Here is an 18,890-nt window from a genome sequence, read left to right as displayed (position 1 = left end):
GTTAGAATTGTCAAGGAAGAGTTTATTCTAGAAGTCAAGAATGCCCCTATATACACCTTGGCTGTCTTCCACTCATGCAACTTTATCTCCAACCATGCTGCCTATATCCTATCTGGTCTGGTACAGTTTGCAAATACTTGTCTGGGCTCTTTTTGAATATCTCTGCTATACAGTCCATAGTGTTACAAATGGCTGCAGGCAATTATATCATTGGATGTTTGCATAATTTTTGCAGACTGAACTTAATGTTCATTTTGATTTCATTCATAGAATTGTACAAAGTTCTTAAAGCCATTTATGCCAATAGGGGACTATTTTTGAGTGTGAATTCAAAGCCATGCCTTCCAGAATATTCTAAGCAGAAATTATGGCTTAAATAAATAGTTACAAAGTTTATCAGATAAGTCAGGTTCTGGTATTATGAACTGCTGCAGCAGAACAGCTGTGTAGTTTGGGCTCAACACTGTATCCAAAGTAAAGAATAACAAGATTTGAAATCGTGTCAGCATGTAAGGGACATCCATGCATGTATAGTTGGAGCCTCAGTATTGATGAATCATTATGAACTTTGACCACATTGACAAGTTATTTTTAACCATAATTTATCTCTGTATTTGATTATTATTTTTTGTGAAGATGAGGTGGATGGTAGAGGTACTCGTGTTGCTTTGACATAGCTCTGATTTTTCAGTAATTTGATATTCCCTTTCTGTGTTTTATTCAGATATACATGCAGTAGTTAAACTACTTTAGCAGATAGTGCTGATTTTCTGTGGCATTGTTAACCATTTCCTGTCCATAATTGGCATGCATTTAGGAATTGAAAGCCTCGTAATCTCTGGAAATTTAACTGTAATTCACAGATAATTATATTGTTTGAAACGTGAAACAGTACAAATGATTTTTTTAAAGATTACTTGTCTTTCATGTTTGCATTTTTCCCCTTTAATTGTTACCTTTTATGAATCAAGAAAGCTATTGAGCATGTGGAAAAATTGTGAGTAAGAGTTTATATGAACTGGAATAAAGGAAGGAGAGGAAGACAGAGGCTGAGAAAGGAGTGAAAAGATTGAGAGTGTATGTGGCTGGAAAAGGTGTAAGTATGGGGTAGAATTCAAAATTGTACTGTACAGGGATAGGAATAAAGGACACTTTGCATGGTCTGCTCAGATGGATAAAAGAAATAAGGTATTTTACTTTTAACCATAAATGATGATCATTTAGCATACTTGACGTTCAGCTAGTTATGTTTTGAGTCATTTTTAACTCCTTTTTCTTTTGCAGATGGACTCCTTCCTGGGCAACACTCGACCATTCTTCCAGGGGCTGCCTGCTTCCACTCGTGGATATGATGGACCCACACTGGAGGATCAAACTCATGCTCCGCCCACACCTACACCACCAGCTACACCCACACTGCCTCCTGCTCATGTCTACCATCCTTACCCACATTCTGGAGGTGTTACGGGTGCAGTACCAGCCACTAGTCTGCCTGGCCTCCTGCCCCCAAGCCGCCCCATCACACCTGCCACACCTTCGCATAAGCCTCCAGATCATACACAAGCTGCTGCACCATACAGTGTACCATCTTTCCTACAGCCACACCCCACCAAGACTTCCAGCAATGAGGCACGCTGCCTGTCCCAGTTTGAACATTTACGCCAGGCAGCACTGACAGCTCCTACAAGGCCCTCTAACCCACCACATGATCCTCGGCCTCCAGCCCGCCCATATAGTAACCAACCATCTCACATAATTGATCCTCGCTTCCCAGCTCGACCCTATGGCACACATTCAACTGTATCCACAGAAAGTCGCACTCTTCCTCGTCCATGTACAACACAGGCTCCCAGTTCAGTTGAACTGCGTCCTAATCGGCCATACAGCACACAGTCTGGCATCAAAGCAGACTCAAGAACTCCTGCACGACCTTATAGCACCCAGTCAGCTCCTGCTAGTGACTTCCGGACACACTCTCATCCATTCAGTCCTCAGCTTCTTGCCTCAGATCTCCGTAGTCAGTTAGACAGCAAATATCCACCCAGAAATGAAGTGAGGTCAGACCTTCGGACCCTTGAGACTCGATCAGGTCCAAGAACAGACTTTCGTGATGAACCCTGGGGTCAGCTGTATAGAGTTCCTGAAGCCAAGACCTTGGGGAGGCTGGCACCATCCGTCCACAATGCTACAACCCCAATTAGTGTAAATGGCTCTAAGGATGCTCTTTATTTAGGAAAGAAATCAGAAGACATTACAAGCATTAGGTCAGATGATCCATTTAATGGAAGAACTATAGAAACTTTGCAGGTTAATGGGTCACGTGATCCACTGTATCCAAATGGATCTCATACTTCCTACTCCACCGATACAAAAAGAGAGTCATCAACGGAAAGACAAGCAGAGTCCCGCCCAAAGGAGGATTCTGCTTTAGATCTCTCTGTGAAAACTCTGAGACAGACTCCAGACTTAACTGCATCTGATCCTGATAAAACTTTTAACATTGCTCCCCTCAGTGGTGTGACCATTGAAAGAATATCTCAAAGTGATCACCTTAAATGCACCCCAAGTTCTACTCCTGTTACTTCACCTAGTAAACTTAATAAAGACCCATCCACAACACAAGTAGATCTGCCCAAGGTTGCTCCGGGTATATCAGGGACCCTAAGTGCAACACCTCCATACCACATAGCTTCCCCATATGGGGTGAATGGTTCCCCTAGTCCGCTCCCATCATCCAGTCCTCAAACTCGGACGTGTCTCATGTTACCTGCAACCAAGCGAGCAGGTGACCCAGCATATTTAGAGAACTTTACTAAGCTACCTCGAAGAAGTCACACACCACCCACCAAGCCAACCACCCCATCTCGACAGTTAGGTGAAGCTCATTTACCAGTTTATTTACAAGGTAGATCTTTGTACAGTGGCCACAAGGACTCCATATCAGAACAAAATCGTGGTCTCCATCTCTTAGCTGCGGCAACACTTAAGAATGAAGATGACACAAGGTATGGAAGAGAATCTGTTACTGATAGAAGACAGCCTGTCATAGATAGGAAAGATTCAGGTAATGAGTGGAGAGATGTAAGTTTAGAAAGAAGAGTTGGTAGGGACCCAGATCTAGCAAGGAGGGATGTGATTTATGAAAGAAAAGACCCAAGCCTTGAACGAAGAGATCCAAATATGGAACGAAGAGATCCAAATATGGAACGAAGAGATCCAAGTCTTGAAAGAAGAGATCCAATTCATGAGAGAAGAGATCAAAATCTTGATAGAAGAGAATTAAGTTTAGAAAAATGGGATCTTAACTCTGTCATGGATCCAAAGTATATACATACCAGGCATTCTGATGCATTTGATTCTTTTAGAGCATGGGCGAATGCTTCTGAGCAGTCCAAAACCAATAGTGATAAAGCTAAATATTTATCAGGACAGTACCCTGTACCAACTTCCGTCCCTACCACCTTACCTCAACAAGGTTCAAGGGTTCCTCCTGCTCAGCCTCCCCATCCTTATTCATCATATGGACGTCCTCCAGACACAAGGCTACCTCAGACTCCTTACTCACAGTCAGCACATACTGTATCTTCTGCCCATCACTCACAAGTGAGTGTGGCACCTTCATCACAGGGCAAAGTCCATCAGTCGTATGTGCAACCGGCCACAAGCAGAACACCACAGGCTTCAGCATCACACAGTAGTAGTCACTCTTCTCAGCATCCTGTTATTACATCTGTGACCCAATCATATCATTATTCATACACATCAAATCAAGCTGTTGCAGCTCATTACCAGCAACAAAGGCATCAACAGCAACGGTCTGCAACACAGTATACGCCATTTAATATTCCTCAAACCACAAAACCAGCAGCAGTAGTGTCTCTACCACCTCCACATCTCACCCCACAGCAGGCAGCTCATCAGGCATATATATATGCTCAACAACGTAATGAAGCATCTCATGCTTTATATCCAACCAAGCGATCAAATCAAATGTCTCCTCATCCATCTGGTTCCCCGCATCCTTCAATATCTCCACATCCCTCCGCATCCCCGCATCCAACAGCATCACCACATCCATCAGCTTCTCCACATCCAGTTGCTGCTTCACCACGTTCTGGTGTGTCTCCTCATCCATCTCAGCAGGGCAGAACTCCTCAGTTATCTCCACACCCTGCCCAGAAGCTTCCAACAAGCTCTCCAGTACAGCATCCAAGTCATAACTACCCAGGAAGTCTTCCTCCTAGTCCTTATTCAGGTCATCAGACTTACCCACCGCACTCCACATCACCCTCTAGACCACCTTCTGTAGTGGCGTCACTTCCTCATCCATCTCAGCCACACCCAAATCACCTATCAAAATCACCAGCTACTCACACATCTCAGCCACCTACTACCCATCCATCCCAGACACATCTCAACCGACCTACCGAGCCACACCCAGTTCGCTTACCCCAGCATATGGAGAGTCATCCATCTCAGGGTCACCATTCTCAAACCCACTCACAGCATTCACTTTCATCCCAGAACCATCATCCTCAAGCCCACTCACTTCAGACACATCACTTTCAGGCTGCATCTCCACAAACACGTCCATCACACACTAACTCTTCTCAAATCCATCATCATCAGAGCCACCCCAGTCGGGCTCACCAGCCCCACCCTGTCATTTCTCAAGCTAATTCTCAGCCTTCTCAACCCTCCTCTTATCTCTCTCAGGTGCATCCTTATACTTCCCAAGTCCCTCCTCATCTTTCTGAGCCATCACAAACCTCTCTCCATTCTTCCCAGGCTCCCCCTCATTCTTCTCAAGCTCCTCTTCATTCGTCCCAGGCTTCTGCCCATTCTTCCCAAGCTCCTGCCCAGTCTTCCCAAGCACCTCCCCATTCTTCCCAAGCTCCTACCCATTCTTCCCAAGCTCCTACCCATTCTTCCCAGGCTCCTACCCATTCTTCTCAGCCCCCTCCCCATTTTCCCCATATCCCACCCCATCCTTCCCATGTTCCTGCTTACCCATCTCAGACTCCTACTCATCCCTCTAATGCACCTCCCAGTAATTCCCAAATTCCTCCACATCCTTCCCAGGCATCTTCACATCCTTCTCGAGCTTCTCTCCATCCCTCCCAAGCACCCACCCTTTCCACTGAAGCTGCATCCCATCCCTTTTTGGCTCCTCCCCATTTTTCTCAAGCCCCCTCACACACATCTCAAGCTGCTCTACATTCATCACATGCCCCTCCTCATCCATCCCAGGTCTCTCTCCATCCCCAGGTCCCTCCTCATCCTTCCCATTCTCACCCTTCCCATGCTCATCCTCACCAAGCCCCTTCTCATCCATCCCAAGCTCATCCTTATCTTCATTCCTATCCTCGTGTTTCACAGTCCCATCCACAGTCCTCCCCAGCCCTGCCCCATTCTCCTTATTTGTCTCATCCTTCCCAAGTCCTTGCCCATCCCTCCCAAGCTCCTCCCCATCCCTCCCAAGCCCCTCCGCATCCACCCCAGGCAGCTTCCCATTCATCTCATGTTGCCTCTCATCCCTCACAAGCTTCATCTCATCCCCCTCATACTCCTCATACCTCACCTCATCCCTCCCATGTCTCTTCTCATTCATCTCATGCCTCATCTAATCCCACTCAAGCCTCTCCCCATCCTTCTCAAGTCCCTCCCCATCCCTCTCAAACCCTTCCTCATCCTTCACAAACCCCTTGTCATCCTTCCCAAGCTCCTTCCCAGCCTTCCCAAGCTCCCACTTATGGCCAAGCCCCTCCCCATCATTCTCAGAGTTTTTCCCATACTTCTCAAACTCATCCTCACACTTCCCTTCCCCACTCTTCTCAGGCCACAACCCAATCATCAGACACATCTCCCCACCTTTCCCAGAATCATTCTCAACCATCACATCATATTCATCCAACACACCCCCATCCCTCACAGCCTTATCCACATCCTCATCCGTCCCAACCATATCCCCATCCCCATCCCCATCCCTCTCAACCTTATCTTCATCCTTCTCAAACTCATGCCCATCTTAACCAAGCCCATGTACAGCCATCTCAGTCTCATTCTTCAAGGGCTCACCATTCTCATCCCCATGCTTCCCAAATGCATTTACCTCAAGCACAACTTGGTCATCCTATGTATCCTTCTCATCAGACTGCCATACAGCAAACATCCCAGCCTCATTCCTCACATTCTTCTCATAAACATCCTTCTCATCCCTCTCAACCTCATCCCTCTCAACCTCATCCCCCTCAACCTCATCCCCCTCAAGTTCATCATCCTCAGCATACTCAGCGCCTACATTACCAACCTCCAAGACCCCCACATCCATCTGTTAAGACTGAAAATGTTCCTGGTAGTTCACAGTACCCTGGCTATATGTACCCATCCTCATTTCCTGGAGCTAGACCAGATATGGGACCAGCAAGAAGTCAGCTGGAACCTGCCACTCAACAGCCTGAAGTTTCATCAACAAACACCCGGATACCTCAAGATCATGATCTATCACGGATACGTACAAAAGGTGAACAGAAGGCATTTGATCCTCGAAGTGCTGAGAGTGGAGAGTCTTGTATCAACTTAAAGCCATGGTCTAATTGTTCCCCAAGTGTTCAGGGCATTCAACCTAATCCTAGCAGTTTAGATGAAAATCTACCTTACAGTGGCACAAAGCCACCAGTTCAGCCTTTCCATGGTACTGATCATCAAGATGGATCCAAGACTGCCACTGTTTTTGAATTCAGAGAAGAGGAAAGTAATAGATTTGAACAATCTCAGTCAGCAAGCAAGATGCTAGAACCAGGCAAGGCAGCTTTAGCAGAGAAACTACACAGGAAAATACAAGCTGAGAGCCATGAGTCACTTGTAACTAAAAGAGAAAATGCACCTGAGCCCTCTGAAACCAAAAAGGAAGAGCTGTTAGAAGAAAATGAATGGGATATGGGTTTGAGTAAGTTTATGGAGGATTTGGCGGCAAATCCTGATGGAGTAACAAGTAAGAAAAGCAAAACTCTGGGAAGGCGGTATCTGCAGAAAGTTCAAATACAACAAGCTATTGATAATGATCTCATTGTGCCTCCTCCTTCAGATATTGTGGAAGAGGAGGATGAAAGTGAACCAGAGCCACCTGTTAAGTTTCGAGGGAAGTTTAAGAGCATCAAAGACAAAAAAATTGAGCGTTTAATCCTAACTTATGCTTCACACTCCGATGAAAGTGCCACAGAAATGATTCCTGATGAGGATGCTAGCGATTTTGAAGAGGAACTGAAGCGTGAAATAAGATCAAAGGACAAGAAAAGAGGCCATGCAAGGAAGATAGCGAAAGGCTATATAAGTAGTGGAAGTGAGACCGAGAGAAAAGATAAAAAGAAGGGCATTGGAAGAGGAAAAAATAAGGAGAATAAACCAAATAACAAGCAAGACTCTGACTTTTCCCCTAGTAGTATTAGTGAAAGTGAAAGCAGCTCAAGTTCTAGTAGTGAAGACTCTGATAGTGAAGATTCTGAATTAGAAGAGGTAGTAAGGCCACGAAGAAAAGGAAAGAAAACATCTGATAGTGAAGAAGAAGATGAGAAGAAGCCAAAGAGAAGAGGTAGAAAATGGGACAGTGATAGTACTGAATCTGAGGAAGAAATTATTCCAAGAAGAAGAACAAGAAGGGGATACAAATCCTCAAGTGAAGGAGAAACATATAAGGCTACGTTGAAAAATAAAAAGAGGAAAAAGAAACAGGACTCTAGTGATTCGGAGGATATGACCATGAAAATAGGAAGAGTTAAAAAGAAAAAATGGGAATCAGATGATGATGAGGAGTACATAGAAACAAGAAGAGGCAAGAAGAAAGGTATAACTGGTAGGAAGCAGCAGAAGAAGAGTAGAAAGGAAGACTCAGAAGAGGAGTCAGAAGAAGGGGAAATATCAAGAAAAACTAGAGGAATGAAGAAAAAATTTCTTGACTCAAAGAAGAGTAAGAGAAGAAAGCAAATAACAAGTGTAAGCACCTCCTCTGACTCTGATGAAACAAATGAGAGAAAAGATCAGAAAATTTTTCAAAAAAAGAAAAGCAGTAAAAGAAAAATAAAAAAGCCAGCTGAGGACTCAAGTGAAAATTCAGACATTCCAACTAAGAAGAAAAATCATTCAAAGAGCAACCTAATTGTTGAAAGTGATGATAGTGATGATTCAAAAAACAATGATACAGAGGAAAAGAGCACTGGTGAGCAGTTGGAAAAGGAAGAGGGTGAGGAGAATGAAACCAATGAAAAGAATGCAGAAACCACAAAAGAACCTAATGAAGAGGAGGAACAGGAAGAAGAGACTGTAGAATTAGATGATGGAATTCATGTAACTGAGCTAGAACCTGACTCTGTTATTGAAAAGCTAAGAAAGATTCGGAATGAAGAGTTAAACAGAGAGGATGTGAAAGAAATGACAGCTTGGCTAAATGAAGTAAACAGTGACATCAAGAAACAAATAGGAAATCTTCAGGAGATGGCATTCAGGCATTGCTGGAAAAAGCCACAGTTTGGAGCAGGGGATGATTTTCTCCATGGATGGCAGACTGATGTAAAAAAGTATAAGGAACTTACTGCGAGATTCCCAAAGAAACTTTGCCAGGCTGTCAAGCATCAAGTCACAGCATCACCCGCTAAAGGTATGCCCAAAAAAGGCAGAGATCGTGAATCAGGGAAAGATTCACCCTTAAGACAAGGGTCCTCCTCTCCTGCCAAAAATACTCGTAGTAAGTCTGGTATAATTAAAACAAGTATGGCAGTGGCAGAGGATGATCGACTGAAGGTAGCAGCACGACCTGAGATCAGCAGTGTTATGCAGAGATTCTTTGAGAAGGTTCTAGCTGAAACAGTCAGTGATTGCACCAAAGTTGGGCTTGCATCCAAAAAATTCAATCTTGGCCCTTTCCCTGCATTTGGGAATCAACGAATCCCAACAGGCCTCACGCCAACACCATCTGTGGCTCCATCTATGATGGCCAGTGATGACTCAGATTTGGACTCTCTTGCTAGTCTGAGAACTGACCTTCCAGCCTCTGATAGTATCCCAGTGTCAAAAAGATCAATAGCTAGCTCCCTGCTGAAAAAATTTGGCCGAAAGTATAAAGACAAGAAGCTCAACTTACTGTGCCTCAATAAACCTAGGTCAATATTGGAAGCTACAAACAAACCACAACTTCTGCCCACACCTGGGATGCCTACAACAGAGAAGGATCTTGAAGAGATGTCACCAGATCAACTGAAAATTGCCACATTCTTCAGGAAAGAAACTGTTTGTAACTATAGAGATAATTTTGAAGTGATTGTCACAAAGAATGGAATCAATGAATTCAGACCAATCCTATATCAGTCACGGACGCGCAACAAGACTAAACAGATTCAGGATGCTGCTACAGTGAAGTCTGTGTTTGGCACAGACATTCCACCACATCTTATCAAGAAAGCTGAAGCTAAGAAAGCTAAGAAACCATTAAAAAAAGCAGAGAAAAAAGATGAAGTGAAAACCTTGGCGAAAGGTGAAGGTTCTCCAGTACCTGTAAGTCGTGCAAGTACTCCAGGTGGATCTGTAATAGCTCAGGGAGATGACGATGAAGATTCTGAACTTCGTAGTGAGCGTTCCGAGTCTGTCCTTGGGGAGTTGTCTGTTCCTCGTGCAGCCAAGAGGGTGCGGCGGAAATTCCGCAAATTCAGAAGTGGTTTTGACTATATCCGTAAGAAGAAGAAAGTGAAGCCTGATGATGAAGCTGCTCCATCAAGAAAACGTTTGGTAAGTTTCTTGTTTTATTGCATGCATCATTGATATGGTTTTGATGATAATAGCTTGGTTTTTTGGCTTGATATGCTGGCTTGAGGATGATAGTTGTTCTGATTCCATCCCAAGGGCTCATTTATGTAGACAATATATTAATGTAGAAACTTAACACACAAATGTCATGGTCACTTAGTCTGCCAGCATTTAGTGCTAGTCAATGCTGAACTTATGATACTCTGTTTCTAGTTAAAAATCATTTGTCCAGGCTGCATTTTACAACAAGGGAAACCTTATTCATGTTGGATGGATAGGTGCTTAGTATCCCCTTGTTTTTGTATAAGTGAAAAGCGATTTTAAACTTGAACTCTATGCTGCTCATATACTTTGAATTACTAAGTGTTCATTTATAGAAATATTCATCAGTTCAGAAACAAATGATTAGTGAGTCATTTCCTTTGACATAGCTTGAAGTTTTGTTCATTTCTTGCCAACATCAACTTGTCACCAGGTCATTATTTGACAATGATTAGGAAATCAGTCTGGTGAAGCAGTCTTCTTTATATATATCAAAGAATTTGGATTCATTTTAGCTTTCACCATGCCATTTTTGAAAAACATAGTCACACTTGAACCATAATGCCTCACTTATGGAGAGGGGAAATCATCACATTATATTTTATGTCACTGAAAGATTTCTCCTTCAGAAAACAGGAATCTTAAGAAGTCTGTACTTACAAAGTTAGAGAAGGATATTCCATTTCATTTGTAAATTTTAGTATTGATCTTGCAAAGGATGTCCAGTCATATTGGTGACTTTGGAAAGTCTGTTTTCATCATCGTATTTGTGAGCTCTCTATTGATCAAGTCAAACTCTGAGTACCTCAAAAATTGTGATTAAGAATTTCTTCTGTTATCACTCTGAATTTTTAGAATGGAGGACCTTCTTCAGTTGCTCATCCTGTTAAATGCTGGACATGGACTTAACTTCCTTTGTCATTTGGCACTGAATTTAGAAAGACTCCTGAAGGGGAGTAAGATTGTGTTGGATTGTATGTTCCTTGCTGATGTTACCCAAAAGGTTTATGAAAGTATGAGCGGGAACCGCTTTACAATTCAGGGAGATAGGAAGTACAGTCTCCACAAAAAAGAAAAAAGTAGCACTTACTGTTGAGAAGGCTTTCATACTTCAGTGTTTTTGGGGTGAACAAATCCTATTACTTGCTTATGGTGGGGATATCATATGTTTAGCATCTGCATGGTACATTCTCAGATATCAGATGGCATTATTCACCATTAACAAAGTATTTAAACAACAGCCTTCGTTGCTGTTAACTTCATGTTTGCCATGACAGAAGCTTTTATCCAGCATGCATTCTCAGTAATGGTTCTAACTGTAGATATAACCAATTTGAAAGCATCAGCAATATCAACTTGATGATCACCATCTTCCAGCCGCTATAAGATATTTAATATTACATCCAAGGAGAAGCATTTCCAAAGTGTTTTACTTGCACTAGCAGCACTAGAACTTAGACTTGCAGGCTGTCATCCAGACATAATGGGTAAAATATAGTCACAAATATATGAAAAAAAATCAGCAAGTCAGTGAGAATGTGTCTACAGTGTACGCTGTACTAACAGAGGAGAGCACTCGGTGCTGATTGCATGTGTGCATATACATGTATTGGCCAAGATTGTATAGATTGGCCAAGTTAGTGTAAACAATATATGATGTGTAGGTGAAATGTTAAGAAGCTGGTAGAGGAAAGCAAAGAAAGAGTAGATGAAGATTTTGTAAGAAAGTTGAGAGGAAAGTTTAGGAAAGATAAGAAATTGTATGGAAGGAAGTAAAAAAAAGAAAGAGGTGGATGTAAGAATGGAAATGTTAATGTGAAAAGTAATAAAGGGGAGTTGCTTTATCCAAAGGAGAAAGTGAAAGGAAAATGGAAGGAGCATTTTGAAGTGGTGAATATGGAAGAGGGTAAGGCAGCATTTGTTGCATGCATTGGTATGGAGGATGGAAGGAAAATTATACAAGTGTAGGGGCCTGTAGCAAGGAGGGAAGTAAAAAGGGTAATAATGTAGTTGAAAGGTAGGAAAGGCACTTGGAGTGGATGGGATTATGGCTGAACTGTCGAAGTATAGAAGAAGTATGAAGTATGCATTTGATACTTGATTTAGCTTGGAGGCAGAATGTTGTGCCTGAGGATTGGGTGAAAGATGCTATTGTTCCTTTATTCAAAGAAAAAATTGCTGAGGATGAATTTAGCAATTCAAGGGGAATAAGTCTGTTAAGTATATCAGGAAAAGTGCCTGTAAGAGTGTTGATTGAAAGAGTGATGGAAGTGACTGAATTAAGAATAAGTAAGGAGCAAGGGGCTTTCAAAAAAGGTAGAGGATATGTGGATCAGAATTTTGTGGTGAAAATTACTGTGGAAAAGTATCTAGCTAAAGGAAAGAATTTATATGCAACTCTTATGGATTCAGGCATATGACATAGTCGAGTGGAATATTTTATGGAATGTGTTAGGGATATATGGAGTTGGAGGACAATTGTTGGATGGTATGAAAGCTTTCTGTAGAGTAACAAATTCATGTTTAAGAGTGGATGGAGAGTTGAGTGAAAGTTTTGGTATACTGTGAGTGTGAGGCAAAGCTTTTTGATGTCACCATGGCTTTTTAAGGAGATGAAAGCAAAACTGGAGAAATAGGGTGCATAGATGAAGTCTGGTGATGAGGTATGGTGACCAGTGACAAGCCTGTTTGTGGAAGAAATCTTTTTGTTGTTGTTTTTTTGTTCAGAGTGAGGAGGAGTTGCATAAGGTAGTAAATGTGCTTGATGATGTGTGTGTAGGCGATTGAAGGTAAATGTGATAAAAATAAAGTAATGGTGTTTGAATGGAAACAGAGTGAAAGCACAGATATTGCAAAACCCTGTAGAGATGAAAGTATATTAGACTGTTATAGATATACGGGGGAAAGAGTGGAAGAAGTGAGGGGAATTTAAGGATTTAGGACCAGTCCTGGATAAATTTGATGATATAGAAGGAGAGTTAAGGGAGAGAGCATTACCGGGTGGAAGAGTCACTGGGTCCCATAAAAGAATAATGAAGGGTAGAGATGAAAAGTATGAAAGTGAACAAAGGATTAGTGGACAGTATAGTCCTCCCAATCCTGACCTATGAAGCTAAAACATGGACATGGAATGAGTCGCAGAGATCAAGAATCCAGGCTGTGGAAGTGAGCTATTTGATAGGAGCATGTGGTGTGACTAGATGGAATGAAGAAAGAAATGAGGGGTGTGTGAGTGATTTGGTATGGTAGGGAATGCAAAGGGAATGAACTGTTGAGTGGTATATGGGGTGAAACAATACTTTGAGGTGGTTTGGGCATATGGAAAGAATGCAAGACAGGGAGTTTACAAGGAGATTGATTGTATGATAGTATGATGAAAGGTTTGGTGTAAGAGGAAGACCACCTGTGATGTGGGGAAATAAATTGGAAAGGTACTGGAGAAAGAGAAATGGTGGAAGAATGCATGGGGTGGTGTATGCAAGGGAGGCATGTAAGGACAGGAATAAGTGGAGAGTCTTTTGCCATGGCCACCCTTCTTGATAGGAGTTTCCAGAGGGAATGGGCATCAGAGATATAGATTGATAGAAGAAAGTACTTACAATTAAAGAATATCCAACCACTTTTTGTGTGAAACAGTAAGAAACCATGGATGGAGATATTGAGAAGCGCACATTGGTTTGGCCTTGCATTGGTAGCCCTGCTTTCATGATCTTGTTAAGTATTTTGCTAGCAATATTTCCTTTCATTTGCCATGATTAGTGTTATTATATCAATATATTTCAATGAAAATAACTTTAGAGTTGGGCTAGCATGATTTTTAGGAAATTTACCACTTATTTTCCTTTATTAAAGTTGGGTAGCATAATTTTTAGGAAATTTACCACTTATTCACTTACCTCCAAAGACAATGCAAGTCATGTTTTTGAATTTGAAATTCAATGAACCTATTTGAGAAGATATGTTTTTCACCGTTTGTACAAAAGGTCTAAAGTAGAATGGGAAAGCCAGTGCCTATATAGGAGGCAAAAATGAATGGCAGACCTAAACAAGCCATGGCTCATTTTTCCTTTACATGTTTTTCACCTTTTGTACAAAAGGTCAAAAGAAGAATGAGGTAGCCAATACCTATTTAGTTAAAAATGAATTGCAGACCTAAACAAGCCAAAACAAGCCATGGCTCACCTTTTAAAGGATAGAAAACTCTTCAAATGAACTGGCAAGCATAGACATAGGCTCAAACTGTCATGGAAGACACAGGAAAAGTAAGAAGAAAGAACCATCATCATAAAAAACAAAACACTTTTACCAGTATGCAGAGTGAAAATTGAGACTCACCAACTCCATTAGTTCTTTTAAACAGAAGAGGGTACCTACTTGGCCAATAACTAAGAAATAGTGAAAAGATTAAGTGAATTGGTCTTAGACTTGCAGATCTTGGCTATATACCCTAATTGCTGGTGTATGAATCATTTTGGGGTGATATCCAAAGATCTTGTAAAATATTCCCAGTGCCAACCTAGAGTAAATTTGTGGCAATACTTTACTATGGTCAGGTTGTGGTTGGCCAGTGATTGTGCTTGATGACTAGGTTGGTCTTGAAGGAGCAAGGTTCCACAGTCTCATTGGCATCGTGGATAACATTGTATTTCTTTGGTGGAACTTTGGATGAGGGGTGATGTCCCTTGATTCCAACATATCAGAGCTAAGTAGGAGTTGAATGAAATCCTGAGAGCTGGTGACAAAGATATGATAATCATCCCATTTCACTGTGCTTGCCAGACAAGCTGCATACAGCCATTGACATCTCTGAGTGAGAATAGTACCTTTAGTAAAGTGTGATTATTTTTGGTATCTGCAGTGTTTCATTTTCAAGGGCAGGCTTATCATGATGCTTTTCATGGTGCTAAATCTCTCACAAATAGATTATTGTTGTGGTCTAACATCACCAAACAAGTTATGTGAAATTACAAAATTAGAAAGTATTAGGATATTTCACAGCCCATGATAAAGGAAGTAGATTTCAGAAAAAAAGGTGAAATCATCAATGCTTTTCTCTTAGGAACGCAGACAGAAGGGATATATCATCATCTCTTCATGGAGTATCGTTGAAGCCATGATTCCATCCTTGTACTTGGAAATTACTTTTTTCTGGCCATTTCTTTCTTCTGTTTCCTTGCGCTACCTCGCAAACGCGGGAGACAGCGACAAAGCAAAATAGATATAAATATAAATCTGGCATATTTGTCCATATTTTGTGTAAATGCATAATTAATACAGATAAACATAAGCACAAAATGTCTACAGCATATATTAAGTTATAGGCAAGACTTACTGATTGTTTAATCCTTATCACTTTTCTTTGATGTATATGTAAAGACCACCACCATGGTTTTGCTTTTGGATGGGACAGGTATGGTATATTGATATGCCCAATTGTGAAATCATTATAAAGCTTAACTTCTTGACACAGTAGTAAGTAGTAGATAGCATAGTAAGGAATAAGGAAGTTCCTTAGACTTTAGGGTGTTTTCATAAAGTTTGATGGTATTGTTAGTAAAATATGATTGAGAGTGAATGAGAAAATGAATATTCAACTATTCATATGAGAGTGAATGAGAAAATGAATATTCAACTATTTATATTTAACTGGATACATCTCTTAAAATTTTTGTAGGATTTTTATGAATTAATGTTAGGCACACTAAGTGGAAAATGGTTTTCAAGATAGATTTTTAGAAAGATATGCTTGTTGTAACAGTGTTTAGGGAATATTGTTTAAGCTTTATATAAGTAGGCATGTTATTATTTTTGTTACTGGAAATTACTTTAATGGTATTTGAATATGTTAGGTAAAGTAGTGTACTTATTATGTCATTGCTGTTTTATTTTATAAACTCTCTGGAGACATTGGCCAAGAACACTGATGAGAGATAACTGGGTGCACAAAGTAAACAGGGATGGAGACTGACTCCTGGAAGTTGGTTAGACGTTCTTTGAGTTTAGCTCCACTACTTTCTCAAATATACAGTAGAAAGCCCAGTACTGTGTTTTACTAAAGCCAACCCCCGAATCATGGTGTCAGGAGTGGGATCCCAGAAAAAACAAGAATCTTGGATGTAGGGTCAGTCAAGGTGTGACGTTGTCCACAGGTCACAAGCAGCTGATCAAAGGTACAGTCCTGTATGTTCTGGAAGTTGCTTAGCTTGTAGTTATATTGAGAGGCAACATGGCTCTGAATTTGCAGCCCCTACCACCCCTGGATTTGAGTACTGGTACTGATATTGTAGCCACCTGGAAAAGTTTCAAGGAGTCTTGGGAGAATTATGAAATAGCAGTGGACCTTGAAAAAAAAGACAGAAGGAGAGTAGCCACATTCTTGCATGTAGTTGGGGAAACTGCTGTGGAGAAGTATAACTCATTCAGTTGGAGTGATCCTGAAGACAAGCACAAAATTGACGAAGTGCTTGAGTGGTTTAAGGAGGATTGCAAGCCAAGGACCAACTTAATAATTGAGAGATATAAATTCTTGAACAGGAAACAAGACTGCAGTGAGACATGTGACTAGTTCATCACACTGCTGAGGATCCTGACAAAATCTTGCAAATATCATGATGTAGAAGAAATAATAAGGGATCAGTTCATTCTTAATCTCTGTGATGACAGGGCAAGAGAAAAATGATTAGATCATACACAAATGGATGACAGTTCCATGACTTTGGATAGAGAACTGAATTTTGTGAAAAATTATGAAATAAGAGTAAACCAGAAGCTGATGACCACAGTCCCTGATGATGAAATCAAGAGTATGAGAAATATTAAGAGAAACTTCAAGAGGGAGGTACACAGCAAACAGACACACCAGACTGAGGTAAATGATTGTAGATTTTGTGGGTTTGATCACAAGGTAAGGATGTCCAGCATTTAGAAGGACTTGTGCCAAGTGTGGTAAACTAAGTCATTTTGCCAAGCAATGTAAATCACAGAAACTTCAAAATAAGGTCAAGAGTGTAGATATTTATGATTCAGAAAGCCAGGGTGAAATTAAAAGTGTCATTATATAAAAGGAACTAGTAGGAAGTATTAGTGAGCCAAAATATAAAAAGCTTTATGTGAAAATGATGGTAAAGAAAAACTATGAATTTTCAAATTGATTCTGGTGCACTTTGCAATGTAATCTCAATGAAGGACTTAACTCGTGTTGGTGGTACAGTAAGAGTTACCAAATCAACAGATGCTGTGAAATTGCAAATGCTTGATAAAAATGTCATTTATGCTGTGGGTTCAACAGTTCTTAATTGTGAAAGATGTGGAGTACATCATAGGATTAAGTTTTATGTTGTCAAAAAAAGTGTTTTTCCGTCATAGGTATTGTTGATGGGCAGAAGTTAAAGTTTATTAAGATTCTGGTTAATGATGATCCACATATGAGAGGAGATAGTGAAATAAAGGAAGTGACATAGAATGCTGGCTTAAATAAAGAGAAAATATTGAGTGATTTCCCTGATCTTTTTCAAGGATTAGGTAATTTAGAGTGTCCTTGCAGGATTGATTTGGACCCAACAGTGCCGCCAGTGATTCATGCCCCTTGAAAAAAATTGAAAGAACAGTTGGGAAGTATCAAGGGTACTGTCATAAAGTCACAGAGGCAACAGATTGGGCATCGACTATGGTGTTGGTCACCAAGAGCAAAGAATTGGGAATATATCTTGATCCAACAGATTCAAACAGGGCAATCAAGAGACCTTATTACCTATTGTCAATTATAGAAGAAATAATGCAAAGACTTGGAAAGGCAAAGATATTCTCAGTACTGGATGCAAAGAATGGATTTTGGCAAGTGAAATAGATGAAAAGTCAAGTTTCCTAACTGCCTTCAGCACTCCACATGGAAGATCCAGGTGGATAAGAATGCCATTCAGTATTAGCTTGGCACATGTAGAGTACCGGAGACATGTGCATGATGCACTACAAGGCTTAAAGGGTGTTGAGGTGATAGCTGATAATATCCTAGTATACAGAAAAGGCTTGACAACTGAGAGTGCTTGGAAGGATCATGATGACTGCCTGCTGAAGTTACTAGATAGATGTGAAAAAGTGGCATAAAGTTAAACAAAGACAAAATGAAATTGTGCTCTCCAGAAATAACACATAGGACACTTGTTGATGAAAGATGATGTTCAAGCAAACCCCAAGAAAATAGAAGCTATTAAGAATTCAAAAACTTACTGATGTGAGATCACTCAGAAGGTTCCTTGGAATGGTCAGTTACCAATTTCTACCAGTTTGTTGGAGGTAAACACACCTCTTGGGACAGCATGAAAAGAAAAATGTAGTTTGACAATGGGATGCATGTCATGATGAAGCATTTGAGAAGGTTAAGAGCCTGATAGTAAATGCACCAATATTGAAATACTGTGATGGAAAGAGTGATGCCACACTGCAAAGTGATGCTTCAATGTATGTACTGAGTGCAGCCTTATTGCAAGATGGACAGCCAGTGGCCTATGCTTCCACTGAACAGAGATATGCCCAAATTGAAAAGGAAATTCTTGCCATTGTGTTTGCAGTAGTGCACTTTGAACGGTAAGTTTACGGCAAATTAGTAACAATTGAGACATCACAAACCTTTGGAAAGCGTATTCATAAAGCTTCTTTTGAAATGTCCCAAGAGGTTGCAAAGTGTGTTACTAAGGTTGCAGAAGTATTCTTTGAGTGTTCAATATAAACTAGGAAGTAAGATGTACATTGCCGATACTTTGAGTAGAGACTCTTTACCTATGTCTAAGGTTGAAGAATCAAATGTAACTGTAATTCTAGATGAAATTAGTTCCATAAGTGACAGTTAAAACTTAAACATTGAATATGAAATGCTGAAAGACATTAAAAGGAAGATCCAGTTAGATCATGATCTGCAAACACCAAAAGACATTTGAATGGTTGGCCAACACCTTGTAAAGAAGTTCCAGAAAATATTAGGAATTTCTTCAAGGTCAGAGATGAGCTGACAGTGCATGGGAATGTCATACTCAGAAGGTCTTTATAGTTGTTCCCAC

General features: G+C 40.8%; 1 protein-coding gene across 1 annotated transcript in view; it reads left to right on the top strand.

Moving 5' to 3' along the window:
• Positions 1-18,890, top strand: part of LOC139750802 (uncharacterized) — a 638,860-nt gene that overhangs the window by 560,109 nt on the left and 59,861 nt on the right. The window contains exon 3 of the mRNA XM_071665553.1: positions 1,285-9,777. Coding sequence (XP_071521654.1) covers positions 1,285-9,777 — 8,493 coding nt within the window. The remainder of the gene's footprint in view (positions 1-1,284; positions 9,778-18,890) is intronic.

Source organism: Panulirus ornatus, chromosome 10 (assembly GCF_036320965.1).
Source record: "Panulirus ornatus isolate Po-2019 chromosome 10, ASM3632096v1, whole genome shotgun sequence".
NCBI classification, from domain to species: Eukaryota; Metazoa; Arthropoda; class Malacostraca; order Decapoda; family Palinuridae; genus Panulirus; species Panulirus ornatus.
This window is presented reverse-complemented; position numbering and strand designations above follow the sequence as displayed.